The 18,752-nt window shown below is 26.0% G+C and overlaps 1 protein-coding gene across 5 annotated transcripts in view; it reads right to left on the reverse strand.

Moving 5' to 3' along the window:
• Window positions 1-15,203, reverse strand: part of LOC112599623 (sterile alpha and TIR motif-containing protein 1-like) — a 37,066-nt gene extending 21,863 nt beyond the window's left edge. For all 5 annotated transcript variants that reach the window (XR_003114966.1, XR_003114960.1, XR_003114958.1 and 2 more), the window contains exons 1-2: window positions 14,801-15,203; window positions 4,286-4,423 (exon numbers count right to left, since the gene is read on the reverse strand). Coding sequence is in view for 1 of the 5 variants with exons in the window: in XM_025346674.1 (XP_025202459.1) it covers window positions 4,286-4,423; window positions 14,801-14,899 (237 nt within the window). In the remaining 4 variants the exon portion in view is untranslated. The remainder of the gene's footprint in view (window positions 1-4,285; window positions 4,424-14,800) is intronic.
• Window positions 15,204-18,752: the final 3,549 nt, after the last annotated feature.

The following is an 18,752-nucleotide window of genomic DNA, read 5'->3' on the forward strand; positions in this document are numbered from 1 at the left end:
GTATATAGATCAAATATATACTAAATAAAAATGAAGATAATTTGTTTAAATGTATGTGCGAGTAATGATGACACTTTGGGAAGATAATATATTGTTATCTCTCGAACAATAGGTAAGCACCCGTTAATAAAATACAAAAAATTAACATAATACTGGTGGTTAATTCTTGCAGCCGGAGATTATGCTCATTTACACATGTTATTATAGTATATTATAATTTATAAGGTATATTATGCAAACATATGATGTGAAAAGATGAATCATAGTTTACCATAAATTTTGATTTTGGTCTATAAAAACAAATCATGTGCAACGGGTTTCCGTATGAAATGTCGGTCCACGTGAACACAATAATAATAAAAATAATAATAGGTATATGTAGGCCTACTTCATCATTATTATTATTATTATTTTTTTTTTATTTCGTAACACCCGTTTACATGCGTTTCTCCACACAAACTACTTTTGTCGTTATTATTATTATAATGTCACCTTCGATTTGCTGCAGGACCATATTATTATAAATATTATAGGTATAATATTGTATTAAAAAGCATGTGACCTTGATGATGCCGAGATATTACAAATTTCAAGGTTATAAAATGCCATCATAATTAATTCTAATACGAGAGGAAAAGAGCTGTATAAATTTGATTTCACATGCACGATAAGAAATTGTATATACATAGTATAATAATATGTTATGTCTTATAATATTATACAGTAAATACATTCGCTGTAAAAGCGTCGTATTTAAATAATTGAAAAATAATTAAACTTTCAATTGAGTCATGAAAGTATAAATTGATATGAGTAGCCGGTAGTCATATAGGTATACTATTACATCATATTTAATTATCGGAAAAAGCCTTTTTACTATTTCTAATATAATATTATAGATTTTAGATCTAAATTAAAATTATTTTGATTTGTTTATTTATTGAACTGCTTAAAGAAACTTTACTATTGTTTACCTACTATATCATATTACTAAAATGATTCAAATTAATTTTATAAAAAACCATCGAATACACCTCAACTGAGCAAACGTACATAATACTCATAGCTCCATTTTTGTTGTGTATAAATATTTAATAATTATAAATGTCTCAAAAAATATGAAAATTATTAAATTAATTTGATATTTTATAGAATTAAAAAATACGAAAATTTTAAAATACTTAATCATTATTTTTCAAAAGCCACAATTTTAATGAAAACTATCTATATATATATTTATATTTACATTGATAATTTTAGAAAAAAACATAATATATTTATATCTACGTTGATTGTTATAAAAAAAACATAAAACTACATTTTAAAGAACAGTTTATTTCTTTAAATCAGTGGTAACCAACTTTTTTTTTTACAGAGGGCCGTAAAAAAATTTAAAAATTCTCGGCGGGCCTAGAATTCAAACTTTTCTTTGAATTGAATGTTACATATTATTTTAAGCAAAATTTAGTAAGAAATAAGGTTGATATGCATTTTTTTTTTTTTTTTGATAACATAATATTTAACTATCATTATAATAATATACATTTATACCATATTATATTAAAAAAATGTATTTAAATCAAAATTTTATTTTATTTTTCTTTAAATAGCGTAAAACAGCAAATTTAAAATAAAACGAAAATGTCATTGCGTCTCATAAAATTTATAGTAATTATAATTTTCGTAAAAGTTTTAATTTTTCACTAATAATGTTTTTAAATTAAAACTAAATAATTAACATTGTTATTTATCATTTCAATAATTAATTTAATAAATATTACTTTTATATATTTCTTTGGATTTTGTGGTTTCAATATGAACTATTAATGAAGAATCTTGTATTAAATTTTCGAAAATTAGGTATTATGAATTTCCAACTACAATAAAGTTTGTAATTTTTTTTAACTTAAATAAATTTCGTCAAAAGTCTAAATTCAAATTCACAAAAAATAAATTATGCCTTTATATTTTTAATATTTGTATACACATAAAAATAACTGATGTAGAATCTTGTATTAAATTTTCAAAAATTTTGAATCTGAATACTTTTTTTATCGACATTTATAGAAGAAAATATTTTAAAATTAAAAATTTTTCATGTCTATAAATAACTCAAAAAAGTTTGAAAATTATATTATATGATAAAAATAATGATAGAAATATTCAGTAAAATTTCAAGTATTTTTATTATTTTTTTTTTTTTTTTGAAATATAATAAAATATGAAAAATTGTTTGAGAATAAATAATCTTCTTCACACGTTTAAACAATCATGAAAACCTACTCATCAAAAATCTAAACACCTTATCACTACCTGAAGTTCTTTAACGCCGTCTAAAAAGATGATGCAAAGACCTGCTATTCTAAGCTCTAATAAGCCTATTCGATATTCCTCCACTTCCCTTTATTTTTTTTTCTCCCTTTCTCTCTTCTCCTTCCCGACCAAGATCAGATAAATAAAAATAAAAAATTTACTCGACTTAAGTGTCACTAATGAGTGACTTCTTACTCCTGAATTCACCTGTTAATATTACTATATCACATATACTTATTGTGCTATTATTAAATAGATTGTATATTTATTATAAAAATTAAAAAAAAAAAAAAAAAATTAATAATTATTTACTGGTGAATATCAAATTTCGTAAACATTTACACTTGAAAAAACTAATTTAGCTTTCCAGTAAAAAATTTTTTCATACAAATATTGAAAAACTAATAAATAAGCCTCATACTATTTTTTTTAAATCTCTTATATAAACAAAAAATGTTTGTGTAATTCTAACTACAAAATAATTTGTATTTTTCGAGATGTTCACAAATTTTGTCAAAAATCTAAATTCAATTAGATATTAAAAAAAAATATTGCGACAACTTATCGTGTACTCATACACTAAATAAAAAATAAATAAAATTAACATCATTATAAAATCAACAAATTAATCACCCAGCTCAGAATTTAAAATGACATTCGATATTATTTGCAATATACCCAACACAAATTATACTATACTCCAACATTAATTAATACATTTCATATGAAAATTATCAAGTTCTATTCTATTGAATGGATTTATGCGCTATTGATTTCCTCCCATAACCTCAGTATTTTGTAAGAATTTGCGCTACATATTCCCCTCAAAATAGAAAAATAAATAAAAAGTTAACTATTGAGAAATGCCTATTTACACAGATGATTGCCATGACTTTCGGTACAACTGGTACAACACAAATTTCCCCGAAGACATGTCTCTAAAGTTTTATTTTAAAAGGTTCTAATACTAATAATAAATAATTAAATACCATCAACCACAAAATCAACTACACTTTATCGTTTTTAACGCCACTGGACACATTTTGTGTAATTATTTAATGACATTTTTTTTTTGCATTAATTTATATAGGAAACCTTTATTTTAATTGTCTTTTATTTTGGTTTTGTTAATATAGATTAATAATAATTTTAAAATAAATATACAGCTTCAATTGAATGTGCCATAAGTCATGACATTTTGTATTTGTAAATCAGTAATAAATCCATGAATTTAAAAGAACTTACTCATATGTGCCTATATTTAGGTAATCCAGATTTTTAAATTATGAATACATGAATATTTGATTAGATTTTCTCAATCTTTCTTAAGTTAAATTGTATAAATTTTTTATCTAAATCCAATATGTGTTAAATTCATTAATCTATTCACTTCCTTAAATTATTTCCAAGACAAAAAAAAACTAAAAACAATCAAACAAATACATCATATTTTCAAATAAATACACGCAAAATCTGAGATATAATTCAAAAAATATAACAGATTTCTCTTTTTAAGTATATAAGTTGTAAAAATAAATTTTATTTCGAAAAAAAAAAAATGATTTAAGGTCAAATACCAAATGAATAAATTAATCAGAATTACATTAGTACATTACACATTACGTACTATCTATGGGAGCCAGAGGGTATTTTGATATTTTTTAGAGACGTCGCAAATACTTCGAATTCTGTAGCCCTAATATTTCGTGAATCCATTTATTCTGTTTTCTCTTTACACCGATTCAGTGACTACAGCAGGTGTCGATAAAAACAATAAAAACAAACGAAGAGCAAAATAATAAATAAAACACATTATTGTTATATAAGTAGATACAGTTTTTATTTCTGATCTTCCATTGAATTGTTTAAAATATTCCGCAGACAATGATGCGAAATAAAGACTACGACCACTACGCCCACGCACACATACGCACACATAACATAATAAACATTTATCGGTTGTGCAACTCACCATATGGTTGCCGGCGGTTGTGGCCATCGCCGTCGCTGATCCCATAGAACCGACGCTGTTCTTCTTCTGAAAACCTTCGATTACCGAACTCATATCGTGTAAGTCTGAACCATCAGAATCCTGGAGTAACCCTGCCATCTACACCATAAATTAAAACAAAAAATGTACGTTAAACGAGTAAAATATAAAACAATATAAAAATAATTACATTATCACTAAGTCGCATTTCCAAAATATTTTATAAGAATGCAAAAGCAAAACTTAATTAAGTATTGTTAATTTAGGCTTTACTAGCTTTCTAATACATTTTTTTTTTAGTTTTTCTACGATAATTTGGTGTAAGTTACATAAATAGTATACTTTTAATTATAGGTAACATTGTACATTGAAAAAAAACTCAATTTTGGAGAGATGTCAGTATGTATCATCTGTTAATTAAACGAACATCGCGATATATTATATTAAATTATGGTATCGGTAACACAAGTGACTTTTAGTTATTTAATAATAATATATTTTAGACATATAAAGTACTTAATGTACAACGGTAGCTCAAGGACATTGACATAATAATATGATTATAATATAATCCATGTAAACGGATAAAACAATGCAATGTATGATAATATTATACCCTTAGGTATAGATTTCTTTTGTTTATTTTATAAACTTGTCATTTGCAAATTCAGTCAGATAAAAAGTTAAGTCTCGAGGTATCAAAGGTATATAAATATAACATAATATGTTATCAGTTTTACATGCACATAATATATATTAAACATTACAGTATTAAGTGCTATTGTACTAACTCATTATCCAAAGTATCAGTAAATGTTTGTATTTTTATACACAAATATTTCAAAAAACATAAATAAACTAAAATCAATAAAATGTATATGATTTCAATTTAAGTAATGTCAGCTTAAATCGCAAATATAATAAGCAAAAAAATTAATAAAAATACATTTATTTTATAATTAAAAAATGCAATTATGCTTTGATAAAATAAATAATTTGTTATATTAGATTTATACATAAATTATTCTTTATTTAGCGTCTTTTATAATTATTTTTTTTTTTTTTTTTTTACATAAACATAATTTCATTAAAACCTTTGTCTCCAACTCAAGCTTTCTTATGGATTTTGAGCGCAAATTATTTCGTTTGTTTATTTTTATATAATTAATTGTATGAGGATGTGAAATAATAAATAAAATAAATAAGCAGTATATATATACATATATTTCATAATTTGTGTGTTCTTTCTAATAAAAATATTAAAGAATCAGTACTATTTTTAGAAAAAATCCTTATGAAATCACGAATATTATATTATGTATTAGTAAATACAAAATATATATTATTATTATTATTATTAACATATTATATTATATTACTTAAATTATACAATACTATACTACTTTTTATTTGTCAAAAAAATTGTTAGTTGGAGAAAATGGAATTTTAATGTACCACAAAGTCAAGTCAAATCAATTTTTCATATTAATGAGTTCTTGGCGCCATATAAATTCTTAGTAAAAAATTCAAAATATTATTAACCCTATGCCAATATATAAATATATGTATATATTGTATTACTGTGTTGGTATACATTTTATATTATGTATTTACTAGTATTTATATATTATTTTAAAGTTTAAATAAGCAAAATTAGTGGTATTCCAGATTCCAGATACTACATACTATATTTTTCTATTCCCGCATTGTATAATATAAATATTATAGTACACCAGATAACTCTAAATTGGTGTAGGTAATTCAGAAAATACGTAAATACTTACTATTATAATATACTTGTTTAGTGTTTAATCGCAAAATAATATATTGTTATTAAACATTAAGAAAAAAAAATGTGTTTCATACCGAATCGAATCGCACAATCAAAAACTAAGTAAAATCACAACACATGGAAACGAACTATCGTGAATAACAAACTATACAGCAACGTAAAACAACGACTATTATTATGCCACACCGAAAACTTGTTCCCCGTTCCCGCCGTAGTCTTTAAGTATAGTAGTATACCCAGCTTTTCTATTTCGTCGAACGCATTCGCTGATTTTGATGCGTTTATACAAGGTCGTTGATGTATATCCACGTTTTCGGGCGGTTTAAATATAAACAAAATCCGTAGGCGGTAAAGGCGTCATCGTACTATATATTAAATATGTTTATTTCTATTTTAATATTTCTCATATATGTATACTATTAAGTACACATTAATTATATAATATGTATAATAATAATATTTTAATAATGAAAATATTAATTATACATATTATTATTTAAAATTATGATATTATTATGCACGTAAAAATTAATAAAAATGTAAATGAAAATAATTTTAAAATAAAAATTAACAAAAAATCAGTTACTTTAGCTTGTTTAAGACTAATGCATAGTAACTTCGTGATCAAGGCATTTTTTAATTCGACTCGTTGGAGAACAATGAATAGTTCTGTCTAGTGATAGAAAAAATGTATTTGCGTATACCCTTCGCTGCTAATGCCTTCAAGTAGACTTCCCGTTAGATCCTTTTCTTGATCTTAAATCTCGTTTTTTTTTTCATCACTTTTTATCTCATTTAGTGTAGGACATGTTCGTACTATTATTGATATCGGTGTCGTAAGTCTCTACACAATAATTTAGTGCTATGTATTCATTCTTTGTAATGTTATTGTCAATCGACTTAATGCGATTAACAAATTCTTCAGTTGGTTCTCGGGTTAAACGATTTTTTGTAGCTGAAGACATCCAATGAATTACATCAATAACATTGATTTACGATAAAATTTGTTAAAATTAATAATTAAATTGCCATTAAAGTTTCTAGTACTTGGAGGTTTTTCTATATGAAAGTGGTGAAAATGTTCCTGTATTTATAAGAACGTCCGCTATTTAGAGAATTTTGCTAAGGGGGGTTTCACCGTATATATTTTATTTATTGTTTATGAGTTTTCACGAAGCATCATCAACTTTGAGAACCACTTGTAACTTGTGAGAGAGAACACATGTCGAACGTCGTGACGAACCAAAGGCATTTCCTGAGTTTACGATGGGCGGCATCCTCGTTGGACGATAAAATATAATAAAAATTTATTATATTAATATAATATAGTACATACATTGTGTGTACAACGACGAACGGCGCCCACTTTCGGCAACCAAAAATGCAATATTCTACATCATTGACGACGACGAAAACGACGCTGCCACCGTACCCATTTATTTTACTCTATACTCGTGTAGCGATGGAAGGTCAAATCATTAAACGCGTTTCATACGAGACACCTACGCGAAACTAGCAGCTTATAACGAGTTTATACGATGAGTCCATCCGGAGAGGCCCGATAACGTACTACTATAATAATAAAAATATATTATTGTACCTATACTGTCTTCAAATTTTCATGTAATTTCCGCGTATTCTACAGTCATTCGAAATTTTAAATGACGTGCATATATTTAATAATCGGTGTTACCTATTTGGCTGGCGGTTTGAGGGAGTGTATTTATAAGTTTTGTAATATATGCGTATACAGAGTCGACAAAAAAGCGCGAGTTTTTCTTTGATATGATCGAAAATGATTATCCCAATTTACGCATAATTTTCTTACAAAAACTTATTTATGTATCGTATATAATAGGTTTTCGACAGTGAAGTCGTTTATTGAACGCAAAATGTACACATCACGCGATGGTAATATGTGAAATGAAAGACACAATAAAGATCTTCTCGACGTTAAATTTCTCGCGTAGTTTGATCAATGATCGACAATCGACAGAAATTATCATGGTGTATATTATGCAAGTGAGTAAAACATAATAATTATATACCCTGTCAAACTACCAACAAAGTCATTAAAATGTTTGCTTTGTCAAAAATGTTTTGATTAAAACAACTAATGTTTAGGAAATCTTAGTATTACGCATGATATATAAAAATTATGTCATATTCTATTTTCAAGATATCGAACGATCTTGTGACGGAACAAAGATTCTGAAAACAAGAAATTTATTTGCCGTAAATAAGTCTTCTTAAGTTGACTTTTTCACATTTTTAATTTTTATTTTATTTTTTTTTTTTAGGGTTCCCAAAATTGGATGTAACGATTTTTTCGTTTTCGAAACTTTTGATTAATTTTAATAATAAAACTTCAGAGAATAAAATCAAAAATTTTAAATCCATATCGCATCACTGGAATGTTAGGTAATTTGAAAATATAATACGAATTAATTTCTATATTGATTATAATAACGCACATTTACGGACAATACTATCGTTATTGTTGATGTAACGCTGAGTTCATAATTCAAATTATTATTATTGTCATTAATAAACAAGCGAAATACTTATTGAATATCGATAAAAGCAACTTTAATATTATGCTCACGATAGTTCTAATTCTTTCGTAACTATGATTTGTATTTTGTGTCATTTTTTTGTCTTATAGATTAAACACTTTTTAATTGATTAATTGATTTTCGTGGTAATTTATTATGACTATGAAATATATTAATATTACTACTTTTTTTTAAAACAAAAACTGCAATATTAATTTTATATTAGGATTTTTAAATAAACCATCACTAGTGATAACCATTTTAATAAGCTTCATTAAAAATTATTAATTTATTAATTAATTCTTTTGACAAAAATTACCAGCTCTTAAAACATAACATTTTAATATTAATTACATTCTTTTTATAGATTTTGCTAACACTTACTTTTTACAAACATTTACGCACACTAATTGGCGTTTTTTTAAAAAGAAGTTGGTCTATTAATATTATATTTTATTTTGAAAATATTATAGTATTTTAAAATACGTTATTATTTGTGTTAAATGCTAGTAGAGTATCCATCTACACAACAAAAACCTAGTAATTTCACCTATAAACAATGAATAAAAAAAAAATAACAATGATAAGGTATTAATAATTGTTTTTATAGATATCAACAAAACGATGTTTACATTCCTCATTGAAATATTCAACAGACGCAAAATACAAAAATTGATCGAATAAATCCTCCGATACTATCAACTAGCAATCTGTCATTTAAGTATGCGTTTAAAATAATAAATAATTTATTTGGAGCATTCGATCTCTATAAATAATATATTTTGCGTAAGTACTCGACCGATAGGTTTATTTACACGACAGTCAATTGTCTGCCAATTTAACAACTTTCATAACCATGGAAGAATATATGCACAATTGAACTGCTATGATCTCTTATTGTTGTTTGCACTTTATAAATAAAAATATACATAAGTCAAATAATCTTGAGTTAAGAAATTAAAAAGTTTAGTCGAGTAATTTATAATGTGCATGGCATCAAGGAAGTTGGTAATTAATTATAACCGCAATAATTTTTGCATTCCTAAACACCTTCACTGATTATATATATATATTAACGACCCACTCATAAAATTAAACATACATAACATTATATAATTCATAATTATTAATTTTTTTTTTTTTTTCATAACAAATAAATAATATTATAATGTTTTAGTTTAATATTATGCACATTCTATAATAATAAAATAAATAAGTGCAACAAAATATATTAACTGTATCAGTATCATTATAAATTAATTAAATATATACAATATACAATTAATTTATTGTTTATTTATATGATTTTTACGCCCTAGAAAATATTTTTGTTTATGTATTCAATATATACATTTTATTAGAATTTTCAATGGCTTAAAATTAATTTAATATCATATTAAAGACTTAGTAGGTATAAAAGCATAGTAAATATATAAACTTGAAAAAACAAAATAACATACCTACCTAAATATAAAATATTATCAAACTTTAATATTTCAATTAAATATTGTCTTATAATTTACCTTTTATACATATGATAACAATAATTAGTACATACCAACAAATAAAAAAAAAAAAAACATAATTGCTTATCAAAACAAATAAATTTAATAAAATAATAGATGTATAAAATAATTCAAAGCATATAAAATATATAGTTGCATATATCTAACTTCAAATTTGTCACTTTTTCGATAAAGTGATTCGAAATCTCGAAAAAACGTATTAAAATAACGAGTTCACCAAGTATTAAATCATTATTTTAGTGATAACATCATAATTTATACTTTGTAGTGGATTCTCACAATGTTATTAAGATATACATGAAACTTTTGTAAGTGGTTTTAAAAATGCATTCTAACATCGATTTGAACAAATGAAAAACCTATATAATAACTATTAATGTATGAATAACGAAAAACATAAGAGTGTACGTGTAATACATTGAAATAATACGATAACTTAAATAACAGTACGCCACCGAAAATACTAAATATTTAAAATACAATATAGTCTGTACGAATTATGCACACTGCCATGTAATGCTGCACCGGGAACGAATACGATTCACTCTTATATCATACAGCTGGTTCACACGCGTGAAATCGATCGAATCTATAATAATACGCGTTTATTGCACACTCAGGTAACATGTAATCAAAGACGCCAAACCCCCTACTGCACATTAATACAATATTATTATATGATCTACTAATATGCTTATTATTTAATTTATTTAACTGCTGTGCATTGAATTTTATCCCGGTATGCGTTTTTTGAGTCACTAACAAAATTTGTTTCAATAATATACTACACAATTTAAGTGTATTATTATATAAACATACATACATACCTATATAGTTTTTTTTTAGTTAGTGCAGTAGAAATGCATTTGCGGAGCTGTTCGCCTATGTCATCAATTTATTTTATAATTATTATTATTGATTATAATACAATATTTACACACGTCAGTTCTAGCCCACTATATATTTCACTTATTTATGTGAAATCATGATCGTTGCGTCATTTCAGGAAATCGTTTGTAATCGCACATGTACCGATTTTCGTACCTATATACTATGATAAAAACTTGCCGAAAGTATCAAGAACACAAATTCATTATGATTATAGAATATATTTATTTCCAAAATTAGTATACTAATTGAGATGAATCAAAGTTTATACGTGAAATAAAATTTAATATACTACAATACCGTGATGTGTATTTAAATTTACACATTGAAAATCGTTCATTGTTAAAATTTCTTTAAAATCTCTACAGCTTTAATTTTTAATTTAATTTTATATACTTTTGTTTTGCCAATTTTGTTTTTTTTTGTGATATTTACAATAGAAATATTTTTAATACACGATATTATAGTACGAGTATTATAATAGTTTTAAATAATCAATTGTATATCTTATAGTTTATACAATCATACCTATACGATCAATATGAACAATTTTGAAAAATTATCTCAAATACTAACAATTTATCGGATAATATCGAAACTAATAATGTTTTTAAACAAAAGCACGTAGACTTCATACGATAATAAAATCGATTTCATGTAGATAAGCCAATGAATCATATACGTCTGAATCAATAATACGTACGTATATAATAATACAAATACATAAATTTGCACAGCAGCTGCTACCATAATAAATGATCAAATTACTATGCTTAAAAACAATCATAGTATAACTACTTCTTATATGGCTTAAAAGTATATTATAATCAACTTTATTATTATTATTATTATTATTATTATTATTATTTTTCATAACTATTTACTAAGAATTGCTCGTTATGGTATGTTAAAAAAAATGAAATGGTATTTTTATTTACATATAATATAATATTATATTGAGCTTAAGTTTAAAACGATTAATAATAACGATAATATATAATGCACTTGTACAAATCCGGCATGTATATATATTAAAAATATAAAGTATTACTCTCGGGCAGGCGGTTTAGATGTAAAGTGAAACACAAAAACGCATTTACTGCACAATGCAAATGCACATACACACATGTAATTATATTATACACATAATTATAGCACTTTTCATCCACCCACGAAAAATTCTAGTCCGATTTATGTTCACTGAGCATTAATATACGTATACAGTTATATCGAATCGTATATTATGTTTATAAAGAGATTAGAGGTACACACATGGAGCATATAGTGTAGATAGTTTGAACGTGTATACATAAATTATAGGACGAGTATAAAAATATTATTTACCTAATTCAATTGATCGCTTAGTTTTTTTTTCCATTCATTTTTCAACGCGAATAATATCGTAACATACTTATAAATTATAATATATACAGCCGAAATAGTTTTATATTATACTCGCTTGGCACACACAATATATTACGACGTCTGTGTAATTATAATAACGTTTGCTGCCACAGCCAACTGTGTCTATGCGTGAGTATGTGAGTTTTGTTTTCTCGGAGACTTTCGTCGCCGGTCTCGACTGCATGCACCAGCATCAACCACAGCCAAGTGGGGATGAGTATGTGAGCCTGCGCGGGCAATCTGCCCGAAACGTCACTATATCAGTCGCCGTCTTCGGAATCTCAAGGATTCTCATCTGATGATCGTCAAGAATTTTGTTTAACACTGCGACAGGTATACGCACGTAGCAAAAGAAGTCGTGATATATGTGCCATCAATGGTGGAGGTGGATCTATATAGGTGGAAGTATAATTTTCGCCTATCTTTTTCACCATATTACGAGTACATAGGAATGTCCTAATTATATATTATTATATTTTTTTCATTTTAAAAATATTATCCAAGTATTATTAAGTATTAATATAAATAACATTGTTCATTGTAATAGTATTACCTACCTACACGTAAATAAATATATTTATAAATTTGATAAATTAGCTCATTTTAAACAGACAACAGTTATTTAAAGCAAAATATCTAAGTTCTATGTTTATATTGTATAATAATTTTTAAACGTTACTATCAAATTCAGAATTATGCTAGATCCAGAGTTTATGCATAAATTAGAAAGCAATACGGTAAATTAATGAATTTGTATAAAACAATTCAAATAAACTTAAAAGTTTACCAAAAACTGATTGAAAACTTTATCAAAAAAATTAAAATTCCTTAAGCTTTATTATTTTTTTCCGAATTATAGAAAAAAAAGCTACGAAAATACAACCACTAAACTAGTTTCTTAATTAAAAAAGCATTTTACATTTTTATTGCATGAAAAAAATTTAAATAAACATCATACATGTGTATTTTTATATATCCATTCACTGTGTGCTCGGAAATTAAAATAAATGAGTGCGCAACAGCTGTTGTAAGCGTGTCGTTTACACGAGAATTTTTTTCTTTGTCTCCGCCGCTGACGCCTGACGTGATTCATAAGCAATACCTATTATTCAAACAGAGACTTGAGCCCATCTAGCTTTGTACGTATTTCTACTAAATGAAACGAAATTTTCGCGCAAAGTTACCTCGGAGAACATTATGATTTTATATGTTTTTATTACCTGAGTAATTCACAAGATCATCTAACACACGAATCATTTCATGTTCCGTAAACAGGCCCGGACCTGTTGACTGGGCTACTGTGCTACCGTTCTACTGCACAGTAGGCCGAACGCCTCAAATTTATTATAAAACACTTGACTTCTTATGAACAATTAATGAGCAGAAAAAAAGGTCTTTTAATATTATTGTATGGGCGTCCTTCATGAAAAGTATCTATGGGCCACCTGCCTACTAAGACTAGTAGGCCGGTATCCTCCCAGTCCGGACCTGTTCGTAAGTATAATGCGACCAGAATAAAACGACGGAGCGGATATTATATAAAAACATTGTCACCAATCAATTCATAATGATCAACAAATTCACAAACAGCTACCTATTTGTAAAAATTACGAAGTGAACAATTTTTCATCCATTGATAAGTACACATGGAAATAACTATCTACAATTTACCTACCTACATATTATATAGAATATACAAACATGGGGTAAAGTCACGCTTTTATCTAACTCATGAATGAGTCAAAAACATGTCCAGACCTGTTCGTGGATAAATTTAATGAAATCTGAATAATTTAAGGACAAAGCAATACACTTGAAATGCATAATATGATCGAAGTGAAAGGTTATCGAACCGTTCAAAATCATTACAGATAGCGGTCAATAATCAACATTAATATATCTATGAATCAAAATTCAAGCACACAACTAATTATTTAAATCCGTTTGACAGGTTAAAAAATCTGCATTAGTAATTATTTGTCCCTATTATTTTGTCTTCGTGAAAATTTTTTAGTAATCATAAAAAAGACACTTATCAACAAAAAATAATTAATTATTAAAATTTGTCTTGCCCCGCAGCACCTATAAACATCTTAAAATCAACTATTTATGTTATGATATAACAAACTCGTAATGTCTTGCAACACATTAAAATTTCGTTATATTTTTTGATTAAAATATTGTAATATTTTAAGATAAAATTGTTATTGATATTATTTTAAAAAAAACAACTTTTAATTTTTATATGTATCAAATGTATTAATTTTTAGTAAAAATTTTTTACCGTAAACATTGTAATATTATGAAATGAAAATCATGATTGTGCACCAACCTTTTTATTCCCGAACAATCTAGGACGTATAAGTGGTGGCTGCGACGGCATGGCCGTGGTGGTTTGTGGCGTTCCAAAAGTATGGGTTTTTGCATACATGTACGCGTATATAACGGATGCGACACTCGTCAATTCGGTAATCAACGTCTGTGGTGATGAAAGGGGGGAAGAGAAAAAACTTAAGTCGAAGATGATAACTGCAAGACTAACTTTTTGTTTGTTTTACCTCCAATTAAAGACAAAGATTACAAACTAAAAAAAAAAAAACCCGGAGAATCAGAAGTTTGGTGAAATATCAGTCAGACGTCGAAAGAAATCGGAAGCGCTCGACGTTAACGATAACACTTATTAAGTACGACGAGCACACACTTAACGACTACTACAAACACCGGGCCCGACGCGTTTCTGAACTAGTACGACATGACTGCCGGCTAACCGTTTTTATACGCGTCATTAGCCTGGCGTGGCGGTGGCTGTTTGTACCACGCGCACGCGCATAAACAGCGCCGCACAGTCTCGCGATTGTAAATAACTATTATTCGTGTATATCGAGTTATTGGAAATCTCTTATTATATTATGATATTTATTAAAAATTACATTTAGTGATACTGATGTTGTGTCATATCAATGGTATAACGTTCTTTAGCACAACATTAAGCACGAGCGCAAAACCCAAAAATAGTGTGGGCGACCATTAAATGGAGCTCAACACTAGGTAAATTTCCTGTTACTCATTTTACATTAATTTCAATTTATTTGTAGGTAATTTTTTTCCCAGTCTTAATGATAACTGGCATAGTTACTAAAAAAAAAATGTCCGTAAAAATGTATTTATTAATTTTTTATGATTATAAAAATGATGTATCATACACCGTACGGAACATTGCATAATTACCGCAAATTCTTGAACTCAGTTTCTATGTACATTTTGGCAATTCATGCTCATCAAGTATAAAGACACTAGCATTATGATATGACCACATAGTTAAATTTGGAATAGACTGCTATGTATATCTATATTTTGAAAAGTATCAAGTATACAATTTGTTGAAAATTATTTTATTTTACCTGTTTTTTTTAACCAAAATTTTGACCTTAACCTTTAAAAAAACGAACGCCAATGTGCCAAAATATTCATTAACTCGTTGGTTAAAATTAATGTAAAATATATAGTTTTGCCAAATTTTCAACTGCACTTTAAGCTATTATAAAATGAAAATTCCATTTATATATTTATTTATTTTAACTTCCCTGTACAGTGTACCTACGTAATATTATATTTATATTATTATGTATAATATTGCTTATTAACTTTGTTTTATACTACACCATTATTCATTTATTTTACTGGCCATATTAAATACGATTTATTACAAAATAGTTGTTGATTATAAAATAATATTTATTATTATAGTAAAAAATTTTTTTTTTGTTTTGTATTTAATAAAATGTAAAAAAATTATAATATATTGACGACAATACGTTCAAACTTTAAAGAACTGTAAACATAGATTATTTAAGTGAGACAATGGTATTAGATAAAAATGAACCAAAAGTGATAAACGTTTAAGAAGATATCAGCGCACTGTTTGTTTTCTCTTTCTCTGGCCCACGTGTAACACAAACAAAACGCATTTACACAAAATTTTTTTTTTTTATGTTTTTGAGTAATTTTAGAGTGAAATTAGTTATAACAAAAATTATAGAGAATATTTTTGAAAATATAACACATCGATTTGTCTGAATATTATCACAAAAGTTAAAACATTATTTAAACTTATAATTTTTTTTTTATTTTTTTTTTTGAAAGTCGAATACAAAGTCAAATAATAATAAAATATAAAACCAATATGTTGTATAAATTTTGTTTTATATGTTTTGATTCTATTATAACTTAAAAACATCAAAAAAATAATTTTACGTAAATGCGTTTTATCTATGTTAAGCGTACAGAGACATACTCTTAAATGAATACCTTCTTAAAATTATGCAAATAGTAAGTGTATACAAATAGCTTTTTTCAATTTTAAAGTTGTAATGAGAAATAATATTGCTATTAATAATAGTTGAAAGACGAATGCTATTCAATATTATTTTTTCAAAAATAAGAACCCCCTTTTTTACTATAATTTATCAAAATAGTGAATATTTCAAAATTAAAATTTCTGGTAGTTGAAAATATATAGTTATCAAGTGAATTAAATATTTAAAAACTTGAAATATTTGAAAACATTTATTATTTATTTGAATAATTTAATTTTTAAAAAGAAAGTGAGAACGCTCAGTAAATCACTTTGTTTATATTTTTATAGGTCGAAGATAATTTGATTGTTTATTTATTTTTTTTGTAATTTTAGATTTTTTCTACTATTTCTGGCAACCAAATTTTTATAATATCTGTAACGGAGTAAAACAATGCATATAGGTATAATACAAGTTTTTTTGTTTTCAATCAATTTCACATCATTCATTAGACTATTTTCGACCTAATCTATATTTGAAGTCAAATAAGGTACTTCTTAAATTATAGGGAAACCTAAGTCGTAAAAAACTTCGTCTATACCTGAACACATACTAAATAATAAACATAAACGCTAGAACATATGCACTTCAGCTTAAATGTGCTCAGGTGTGCATGAACTACCGACTGTGAAATAATAACTTATTAACAAACGATAATTTGTATTTTGAACAATGGTAAATATCAGTACATCGTAGCGATTAATATGAATAACCAACTTAAATAATTTTTATGGGACTACTGGTTACCCGCAGACCACATTCAACCCAAGTAAGTATATCAACTCTAATTATCCAAACAGACCAAACATTACATATTTAATGCATTTTCTTCAATATTAAATATGTGGATGAAACATTTAACCTTTGAAAAACTTGAAATAAATTATAGATTATATGCAAAATCAAATTTAAAAAAATTATTCAAAAAGACAGTACTATTGTAATACACTATTATTTGAGTTATTAAATACCTACGTAAAATAGTCATTGTAATATTTGTAATTTTCATGCCGCAGTGTTGTACCATGCCATTTTAAATCAGTCATTTTTGATAATAACTTTGTCGTTATTCGTTTAAAAACAAATCACAAGATAACATAACCGCAATGTATTTTAACGAAAAGAGTTTTAAGTAAATAACAATAATTATTTTAAATATAGAATTAATTTTTACAAATTATATGTACTTTTAAAGTTCGCTGCCATATTATATAGACTATAGTTTTATTTTGGGAGTTCTCAAATCTTAGAAACATAAAGGTTTCCGTTGGTGGCGTTTTTCTGATTACTTCCTTTTCCTAAAAACAATATTATAAAAAACTAAAACTACGACGAAAATAAATGTGTCCGGTTGGACCATATATTGAGTCACCGGCGCCTTACGAATTTCCACGAAAACTTTTTTTTACCGAAACTCTCGTAACCCGTTGCCAAAATATAATAGCATATTAACATATATATTATAATAATCAGTAGTTAATACTAATATTATACAAACGATGAAAGTATAAAAATATACTACTGTGATTAATGATCATTATAATATCGTAAGTTCAGGACTAAAAGGTGCAGTTTTAAAACATCAAATTGATCAGAAGAACAATTTTAAATTTTAATAATTGTATTATAATATCTTCTTATGTAATGAATGATTTTTAATAATTGTTAAGAACAAAAAATATCAAAGTTGTTCTGTATAAGTTTTGTAAACTTTGTTAGTTATAAAAAACGATATGGTAAAAACAGTCAGTTAAAAACCTTGTTAACAGATAAAATCTTTTTGTTATTAATATATTTCTATGTTTTTCACTTAGAACTTAAATGTTCTAAATTAAACATATAGATATGTTTCCTGAAAAACGAAATTCGGTCATATTAAAGAGAATGTGTCATGATGTTAAAACCAAAATTATGTAATGGTATTTTATT

This window comes from Melanaphis sacchari, unplaced genomic scaffold (assembly GCF_002803265.2).
Source record: "Melanaphis sacchari strain LSU unplaced genomic scaffold, SCAv2.0 Contig0_pilon_pilon, whole genome shotgun sequence".
Classification (NCBI taxonomy): domain Eukaryota; kingdom Metazoa; phylum Arthropoda; class Insecta; order Hemiptera; family Aphididae; genus Melanaphis; species Melanaphis sacchari.